Below are 10,161 nucleotides of genomic sequence, written 5' to 3'. Positions count from 1 at the left end.
TCTCATAGGTCATCTACCTATGAAAATCTTTAAATCGTCTCAAAGACACCAATTCTAAATTATTGGGCCACACTTACCCATTAATTTACAAATTTTGGAACTATGTCGTTTTGATCCCATTAAGGGTACGTAGGCAGTCTAACATCTCAATAGACGCAACCACAACCAAATTCTCACCAATCAAATCTCCACACAAATCAATTCCGAACTACGTTGGTTTGATCCCTTTGAAAGGGTACGCAGGCAATCTAGAGATTCAATTTAGATGCAACCATCCCAAACACAATTTCATATTGAATCCCTGGTTTATTCTGCTAAATTCATTCAAACACTCCTCAACACAATTCAAATCAAATTCCCCTCGCAATGAGTCATTTATTCATTGCAAATCTTTGAACTACGAGTGACTTGATTCCCGCAAGGGATACGTAGGCATCCTAAGGTTGGACTTAGGAGCAACTGCAAAATCAAACACACACGTTTTGTTTCTTTATGATAGAATCAAAGGGTTTTCCCTTGTAGCAAGGGATTGTAATTAAGATACTCGCGTCTCGAATGAGTCGAACCTAAAATAATAAAACCTCATTAACCAATTAGTGGTGGTGAAATTATGTTAGGAGATTCACATTTTCCTTCAACACCCACCATTCCCTCAAAACCATGTTTGCGTGTTAAACGCCAGTTCAGTGGAAAGGCTTGCTTTGCTTATAGCTGCTCCCGGCTTGATCACCCAATGAAAGCCCCACATGCTATGATCAACATAACCAAAATTGTTGAGCTTGAACGAGAGACTGATGGTGCGCTAGAAAACTTGACTCTCTGAGCCTGGTCTCTGGAGAAGAAAACAAATAGAATTATGCATTAGCAGAGTTTGGAATGAGAGTTTTTAATCTTTGTGCATGCTAGTTTCTTTTACAAGAATTTTCTGTTAATATAAATTTCAATAAACGAGTAAAAGATAAGTGAATGAAAACTTTCCGCCAAATTTTATCTTACTTCTGTAGAGATGAAAGTAGTCCACAATATATGATATTGTCCGGCAAAGGAGCTTCGGATTGGTCAATCTCAGTATTAACGACACTGACGTAAACTTCTTGGCCTAGATACCATGAATCCAGATTCTGTGCACGAAGGTTCCAAATGCCAGAGTTGTCAAGAGGAACCAATATGGCTGTCCAAGCTCCAGGGAAGACCTGTAGCCATATGAGCATGAAGCAACTAATTCAAAATACAAGATCAACCTAAAACACATTAACAGAGGATCTCTTCCTTTCCATATGCATGTGTAAATGTGCACGACTACCACAATAACAATTAGCAACCACCAAGTAGTGCAACAAGCCTACCAGATAAAAATTTTACGTTTAATGATACTAACACCCTTTCTATTTTGTATTTTTTTGTCCTCTCAAAGCTCTCCCATGGAAAATCTACTGACCAACTGATTTGTATAACGCATTTGAGCAAAGGGGGTACCTGTGTAGTGCTGCGAGCAACGCCATCCCATTTGTTGTAAGTGCTTCTGCTATTCTCTGTCCACACTCCAATATCCATACTACAGGGAAACAGGGAATCCTTCAAATGTTTGTACTTTTCCAGTTGCATAATTAGGAATAGAGACAGTAATGATTTCAAAACTAAAAACTCACCCCACAACAAAAAATGCATAGCCATCCAAATGGTAGTTCTGAACAGTGGTGTCATCGTTCTGAAAGATGATTTCCATGAAACCTTTGAAAGTACCATTAATTAGAGATGTGTCAACTTTGGCAGGTCTGTTCATCAGTTTAGTTGGGAAATCAAGCTTGTAAACTCCTGATATGTTGAACTTCTGGGCGAGGTTAAGGGGTGTTGAAGGTGGTAAATATGAAATACCATTGAGGGTAGTGCGCCACTTCCCATTTATAAGTTCTGGAGGTCTATTGAGGATAACATATACATCTGTGACAGTGATTTCACCATATTTGAAAGATCCTTGTGGGTTTGGACGGGCAGCACCAGCCGAAACATTCCACCTATAATTGCACAAATCACGACAAAAACGTAATTAGCCAAGAATTTGAGAACAAAAATACCATTAAAGAAAAGACAAAAAAAACAAAAACAAAATGAATTTTTAGTGTATGGAATTTCAGGGAAACAAAACAAGATATCAGGCAGATGGAACTTCCCCTAATTGTTTGGATGTAATACTATTCAACCTCCTCATATGTAAATAAAACAAAAGGCTATGAAAAGGATTCTTTTTTATTGAAGACTAATGGCTCAGGAAACATTGAAATAAGGGGTAAGCAATCTTATCAAGCATTCTGTCCATATGAAGGCTACCGCCATCATCATAAAAGTTTTTGGAGGAACTGAATGAACTTTTTTTTCCTTTTTTCAAATATATCTGTTATTAAACCAAAAGAAACATATTGAACTACAACCTTATGGATCTTGCTTGATTCATTGAGAAATATGTGTCGTAATCATTAGGAGGATCAGGGAGAGGACCTGATGCAGGTCCTTGAGAATTGGAGTAGTGCAAGACGGCAACTCCAGTAGCTCTAGCCCATAAAGATGAATTGACAAAACGAGGGCTGGCAACAATGTAGTAATCACTGCTGGCATTTTGATCCATTGTAACCAAGAATGAAAATGACTGACCGACATGAATATCCATATTTGCATAATTCTGCTGAACTGTGTATGATCCTTCAGTCTCCACTAGAAGCAAGTTATGATTTTGTATTCTGAAATTCAAGCTAGTTGAGATACCAACATTGTGCACACGGAAGCGGTATGTTTTTCCTGTTCCAGGAAATTACCAACAACCGGCTCCTGTTAAAAGTGCAAGATAATAAAAGTGCAAGTGTAAATCATATCAGCATAACAATAAGAGCCCCAAAAAGAAACCAACCCAAAAGGCTGTTGGAGAATATCTTAATAAAAATGCCAAGTTTCCAACCCAAATATGCCCTTAGAGCTATGGAGTATGGACCTCTCACTCATTACCCCTCAAACCCAACAAGAAATATGTGAATTGCATCAATATTTTAGAAAGACACTCATTAAACTCTACATTTTATATGATTCTGGATGATTAGAAAGACGCAATCACACTAGAATACAAGAACCAGATAAAAATTTCACAAAGATACCCCAGAAATATACCTTGTTCAACATTTACCGCCAGGAAAGGATTGCCTCCTTTAATAAGTCCCCCGTCAAAGCGAAAGGGACTTATTCCATTGATGAGCACACCATCCGGAATTCCCAGGCTAGTACCACTTTCAACATCTTTCCTTAGTTCCTGTTCCCTTACAAGCATGAGCCATGCCTAAGAAACCCAATAAATAGGTAGTGAAACACAAGCAGCGGCGGAGCACAATTTATACTAACCTTATGACTCTTTGTGTACCAATCAGTAATGAAGAGGGTAATATCTGCATCTGGCACAGCGAAAGGTAGTGCAATAACAGCTCGGTTGTTTATGGTGATTCCGCCATATCCACCAGACGCTCTCTGGAAGTTTAGAGAAGGGAAGTAAAAGAAACTCCCTATCTGATCTTTAACCTGAAATTCGTATGTCCAATTCCATCCAGCTGGAATTGGACAGTTAGTCCCTGATACACCATCTTGCCAAGAGTTTTTCCTATGTTGTATTCCATTCCTGAATTAAACTAAGCAATATTAGCAATGCTATCATCAATACTTACAATTATTTTGTTGCTGATGGGATACGAATAAATTTACCATGTGAGAAGCAATGGCTCGTCCAGGTGATTCTTCACATTGATAACAACATTCCAGTTTGTAGTGACATTAAGAATCGGTCCTGGAAACTCCCCATTAATCCCAATAACCTGAAAATAATATTATGAAAGGACGGTAAAGCAATTTGATGATGAAGAATTCATATGACCAACAAATTTAAGTATAAAAAAATAACTAACTGGACCAGGCTCCATTTCTGTAATTTTTACTGAACGCACCTCATTCATCAACTCTATACGATACTAATAATCTATTCTGTACTGGATATACACACCATTACACTAATGTGTAATTGAAAAGTTCTTATTCAGTTTGGAATTTAATTGTTCCAAGGTTGAAAATCTTTTTCCCCCTTTTCCAAAGTTCACAATATTGGGATAACTCAGCTGGGTTGTGCCCCCTTGGCCCCCTTTTCAGTGAATCTTATGGTTGAGAGGATACACCAGACAATTAATCTGTTAAATTTCCCCCCTAAATAAAGTTGCTAACCAGTTGTTGAGCATGATTAGGCATCTCTAAGCCTGCATTACTGAAAAATTACTATACCTAATCAATTAAATCAATGTAAACCAAACTAATTCTCACTCTTAATAAATATACTAATCATAGTGTTTCCTGCTGTACGAGAATTTACTAACTGAAAGCAACAACTATTCATGGAATCATTCCATTTGCAAGGCACAGAATTCAAAATTGGAGACATTACTACAAACAGGCATAGATATTACTCTCAAGTAACAGCTAAATAATTAAAGAGCAAAATAAAGCTTAAAGTTGAGGACCTATAACTTGAAAAGTAGAGAGAAGAGAGTAAAGACAGTTGTTGCAGAGGATAGAAGAAGATAAGATGAGTGAAAGAACCTGCTGCTCAACTCCAAGTGGGGAGGCAGTGATGTAAGAGACAGTCCAGTCAAAGAACACATATGGGTCACCGCCCAAAGCAACACCCAATGAGCAGAGAAGGATGACAAGGTTGAAGAAACTAGAAGAGGGCATTGGGATTTCTCTATATCCCAAGAGAAGAAAAAGAGAGTTCGGGTTATTTGGGTATGTGAATGTTTGGTTTATTGGGAAGGAGGAGGAGCAAAAATGCAAACTTGGAGCGGCAGAGTGGCAGTGAGAGAGTCACATGGGAAAGTGGAAGGCACAGCTTGGGCTCGTCAGAGACAGTTTTTCTGTGGACTGTTTCTGGGTCCCATTTTGTTTCAAATTTTCTAAAGAAAGGAGGCCATCGGAACCACAGCCACCATGCTTTACACTTGATTTCACCGTGTGGGGGCCTTTGGGTCTACAAGAAAGGTCGCTGTGATGAGAGACCGAGTGCCTGTGCCAAATATTTGGACTGATCGCTTTGGGATCAAGACCCTTCTTGTCATTGTCTTTACTTCAACTACCAAATTATTGGCTTCTATTTTTTTCACTTTTTCCGAAGTCATTTTATCATAGGTGGTACATTCTTGTTTTTCCAAAAAGTAAAAATTCGACTATTTTTCGTAATAATGTTAGTCTTCAAAGGAGCAAATTCTAGCACTAGCTCTGGATTGCCTGTACAGTTGTACCTGTAATGTGGTGGACTGATCTGGACCAGAAAGGGATGATTGTGGCCTGGTATAACTTGACGATTTTGATCCAGCCCAATTCTGTGGGCTGTGGGCACATTACCAGAACAAGAAAAATGCGATATCTGAGCCATACTGGCCTCCAAGTATACAAGGAAAGGGGAAATTATATATATCAACCAGTAAACTGAAGAAATCGTCCCATGTGTCTGAGATCGAAAATTAAGCCCCAAAAATGCTTTGAAAGGGCAGTAGAGCCTTAGGAAGCATCTCGGTTACCTTCACCGACTAAAACGATAGCAACTTACAGATAATTTATGCATGCTTATAGATAAAATTTTGAGCTTGGCATGAGAGGCATGTGGCATGGAATCAAAATCAACATGAGTTTGGCACTGAGGGGAACTTTAGGCTTTCTTAGGGGAAAAATGGAGTGTTAAGGTAAGAAAGAAGAAGCTTGTAGGAGATTTGGCTAGGAAGAGAGAAATGAAGAACAATACTCTTCCGACAGCTTAACAAAGACTCTGTCTACCATAAGAGAAAAATAGAGAAGAAGGTGAACAGTGCACGAGATTGCTAAGTTTTTGCAAGTTAGAGAGAAAGCTTGCTCTCTAAATTTGGGTTAGATTTGTTAGGTAGGAAAAGCCTCAATTTATAACCGCTGGAAACCACCATTTTTCAAGAAACCCTAATGGCTTCTACCTATTTTGGCCACGCTTTTCCTTCATTTCTCATCTCCTTCCTTGGCTTTTCCCATTTTATGAAATATCTTCTATCTATTTGCACCAGATCATAGTTTTTGAAGCTCAAGGCCCTCTTTTCCCGCATATGTCTCAATGGCAAACTTCTATTCCCAGCCATCTCTTTTATTGATTTCTTCCCTTTTTTCCATGGATAAGTCTAATGGGAAAATGAGTTGGGATATATACGCTGGTTCGAAGGGTGTTTCTTTCTCTAGCATCCTACATGTTAATACCCCTTGGTTCCTTGAATGTTTTGGCTTTGAAACTTACTCCCTCCATGTACTGGCAGCTCTGTTCAATAAACCTGCGGACCTTCTCTACTTGACTTTTATTTTTTCAGCAAAGGGCTGAGGCTTTTGTGGCTTATTTTGGAGTTTTGTATGGGCTAAGGTGGTTCCTTAAGCAAGTGGACTATTTTTGTCAAACATTGGGCTCTTTGGTTGAGTCAATAGGCTATCTTTTGCTTGGGCTATTGGGCTATTTTTCTCCATTGTGCTCACCCACACGTTTAGGCCTAAGAAATGGGCAGTCCCAAGGCTCAAGCAACTCAAGACTTTCCATTTCTCCATCAATAGGTCTCATGTTGATTTATTACCATCCATACAACAACTCACTCAAGCAAGCCCCAGGCATTTGAGTGGCTTGAGCCCACTTAAACTTGTAGCGTGGTTGGGTGTGAGATAACGATTTTGTGCTTGGTATGGCATGTTGCTTGGCATGTTTTAATTTTATCATCCTTGGGAAGGACTGCGATGTTTAATTTCGGCATGAGCTTGTAGAGCCGGTATATTTTATCTCAACCCCTAGCATGGCAAATTTATTTAGCATGACACGTGAACTACAACTCACATGTGGCAGGTTTTCGTATACTTCGCTTTACGCTTTTCCTTAATGGAGTGTCGTTTTGGGCTGATAATTTATTCGGGCCCAACCATGGATTTGTTGGGCCTCAATAGACTGCATCAACAAATGGTCTTTTCCTTCTTATAATTTGTAGGTTATCTGGATATTTGAAGTGTTGCAATATCAGCCAGGCTTTAAAACCCTTTTGAGCATGTTTCCACTCATTTATCGTCAATTTATCGATAATTTCGGTAGCGATATTTTCTTTCAAAAATGAAATAACTCACTTGACTCACGCACACAGCGGTTCGAACCCCTCCCCCCTTCCAAGTTCAGAGCAACTTAACCACCACGCTAGTCATCACTTGGTGATAAATACAAATGGAATCTGGTATTTATAACTCTTCTAAGATGTTTCTCAAAATAGAAAATAATTACTTATTGTTCTATATTGTTGATCAAATATTTAATTACTTAATATAATTTATTTCTTTCCTATTTAATCCATTTAATATTATTGCTTATTTTATTAGGGAGATTCACTATTATACCCAATATAGGAGCCCAAATTATAAAAATACCTCATGTAAAATGGACTTTAGAAACACACCCAAAGCCCATTTAGAACATAACAAAGATGCTTTTAACTTCTTATAAATTACAAAACTGCCATTAATTTCTTAAAACAAGCCCAACTCCAAAATCTCATAAAAATAGCCAAAACACTCAATATGGCATCAAAGTAATTTAATAATAAATATTAAATTCAATAAGGTCAGCTGTTATTTTTTGGGTTTTTTTTGGGTTCGTTTATAGAAATTCAATGGTGTATGGTTTATCTATAATATTAGTGCTAAGAATGGTATATCCAAATTGTTGCTTAATTACTTAAATCTCTATGATATTTTTCTTTATTTCCTATTTAATTCTTCCTTGGATAACTTTATTTATGTTCTTAGTTAATTTTCAATCTTCACTATTATTTTTTAAGCATGGTAAAGTGCTTAATTTTCATGACAAATCAAGTTGGTTTACATCTTTAATTATTTTTCAAGTTTTAATAAATAATATATAAGAACGTATACCATGTCTTGTCCAGTGAATAACGTGAAATAAAGTTACTCATGTATCTTACCATGCAATTTATAAAGTGTAAACTATTGTAGTAAAAATGATAAATAAATTACTAGGGGATGTTTAATTTTCTTTCATTAATTACTCTAGATTTTCTAAGTCACAGAGTTTGTCAGCTCGCAATATAATCAACTTAAATCACTCAAATCTACTATGCAATGCATTTCCTTCCAATCTTTTGTGTTAAAAATTTCCAATCTTTACAAAGTTTCATTAAAAATTTCCATATAATTATCACAATTTTCGTGGTTTTTATCCAATTTTTATCGATATCGATATTTTCCCGATATTTCCTTGCTTTTGAACCACCAATATTTTTGAAACCCTTGATATTTAAGACCTTGGTTTTATTAGCCTAAAATTTAATTTAGCCCACTCATGCCTACTAATGATAATCATACCATGCTCACATTCCAAAGGCTCATAGACTCATCACTCATCCAACAATATACTCAAGGAAAAGAAGATGAGACAAAATAATGAATTGAAGTCTCTTTGGGGTCGTTTGGCACGGCGGATTGTCATGGACAGGACTAAATCCTAGGATCTCGAATTAGCTCAGATTAGCTTAAACCTGGATTAAATCTTGACCTATATTTGGTGCTAGGTCGGACTAAGAAGCTGGATTGTAAAAATAGTGAAGACCTATGTTTGGTGTTGTGTCGGACTAAAAATAATTATTTTAATATTTAATTTTAATAAATAAAAAATTAATAAAATTCTAATATTTAATTTTAATTAAGGCTTTTTTTACCTAAAAATAAATAAAAAGAAAACAAATAAGTGAGTATGTGGTGGTTTATTATCTTATCTCTGGTCAAACAAAAATTGAACCACGCACTTCAAACTATCTTTTCTTTTCTTTTTTCTTTCTTCCTCTTCTCTCCATTGACTTTTCTTCTTCCTTATCTCTGGCCCGTTTCTTTCTTCCTCCTTTCTTATTCATTCCAAAGCCTCCCCCTTTTTTTTTTTTTTTTCTTTCTTCCTTTCCAGGCCGTTCCTTCTATTTCTTTTTTTCTTCCTATTCTTTCCTCTCTTTTCTTCTTCCTTCCTTCCTTCTCACTCTCTCTTCATGCTGCACCCCAACTTTTAAGAGAGCCATATCCACTTCTGGGTATGTGGTGGCTGCAAACACCCACCCCTCTCTGTTTCTGGTTTCACTAATTAATGGTTGCGGTGGTTTTAATTAGGTGATGATGGTTGTTGAACTGAGTATGTGGTGGATGTTTATGGGTGGTGATGATGCTTTGTTTGACTGATTGGGTGGTAATGATGGTTCGATTGGGTCTCTAGCGGCTGGTTATGGGTTTGATGGTGGTGGTCTGACAGTGGTGGACTTATGGTGCTGGTGGTCAAGCTCGTGTGTTTGACGGTGGTGGTCGTATCCAGTCGGACTCGCATGTTTAGAATAGCACCATCGCTATTTAGCAAACCAAGTTTTGGGCTCGCTATATTAGACAAGCGAGTCCAATGTTTTTTTTACCCATTGGACTATATAATCTCATTTAACTTAATCCTATTTCTTACCAAACATAAGTTTTTAGGACTATTTAACCCAATCCAATCCAGCAAGGTTTAGTGAAGCATGCCTAACAGGGCCTTTGACTATTGCAGGACATTCTTGTGTAGGACATGTCTATAAAGTTCTCTTTAAAATGAAAAGTATTTCCATCTTATTCTTATTTTTTTAGCCTACAACCAACTTCTTTTTATTTATTTTTATATTTTTTCTTTATGAACAGTCTACTGCTAATTTTTCTTTCACTGATAACATTTTTCACACATAATCCCTTTAAGTGAAAAAAATTAAATAAATAAAAGAATGAATTGGTACGTTGTAGTAGTTGCACCTTTATGTTCCACTCTCGGGTGCATATATAAGGTAAATTTAGCTTAATCTTGGGACCATCCCTGCTTTTAAGTCTTTGACGTTGCCCTTCACATTATGAACGTAGGAAATGCTTATAATATAATTAATAAACAAAGTTGTTGAACCAAATAATTCAATGTATACACGTTTGTTCAACTACACTCGCCCCAAATAAAATCACGTCATTAAAGATTTGCCTAGCAGACTTGTCTTAATCACTGAAATAATTATCCATAATTTATGTCAAGACAAA

General features: G+C 36.9%; 1 protein-coding gene across 1 annotated transcript; it reads right to left on the bottom strand.

Moving 5' to 3' along the window:
• Positions 1-347: 347 nt before the first annotated feature.
• Positions 348-5,096, bottom strand: SKS3 (SKU5 similar 3). Its single transcript, XM_008237674.2, has 9 exons — positions 4,621-5,096; positions 3,739-3,848; positions 3,385-3,655; positions 3,157-3,295; positions 2,430-2,793; positions 1,650-2,015; positions 1,477-1,555; positions 997-1,193; positions 348-832 (listed from the first exon to the last, which is right to left on the bottom strand). Exons 1-9 carry the CDS (start codon positions 4,753-4,755, stop codon positions 727-729), a joined length of 1,767 nt encoding a protein of 588 aa, XP_008235896.1. The 5' UTR covers positions 4,756-5,096; the 3' UTR covers positions 348-726.
• Positions 5,097-10,161: the final 5,065 nt, after the last annotated feature.

The sequence above is a fragment of the Prunus mume genome, linkage group LG6 (assembly GCF_029339155.1).
Source record: "Prunus mume cultivar Tortuosa linkage group LG6, ASM2933915v1, whole genome shotgun sequence".
Taxonomy (NCBI): Eukaryota; Viridiplantae; Streptophyta; class Magnoliopsida; order Rosales; family Rosaceae; genus Prunus; species Prunus mume.
The sequence above is the reverse complement of the archived record's forward strand: the minus strand, read 5'-3'. Positions and strand labels throughout refer to the sequence as shown.

What these genes read in the sequence shown, in the direction of transcription:
- SKS3 (XM_008237674.2), bottom strand. Translation starts at nt 4,755, where the DNA reads ATGCCCTCTTCTAGTTTCTTCAACCTTGTCATCCTTCTCTGCTCATTG. An exon ending in AATCAAGCAAGATCCATAAG is followed by an intron (nt 2,016 to 2,429) that starts GTTGTAGTTCAA and finishes GTGCAATTATAG; the next exon opens with GTGGAATGTTTCGGCTGGTG. An exon ending in CTACTTTCATCTCTACAGAA is followed by an intron (nt 833 to 996) that starts GTAAGATAAAAT and finishes TTTCTTCTCCAG; the next exon opens with AGACCAGGCTCAGAGAGTCA.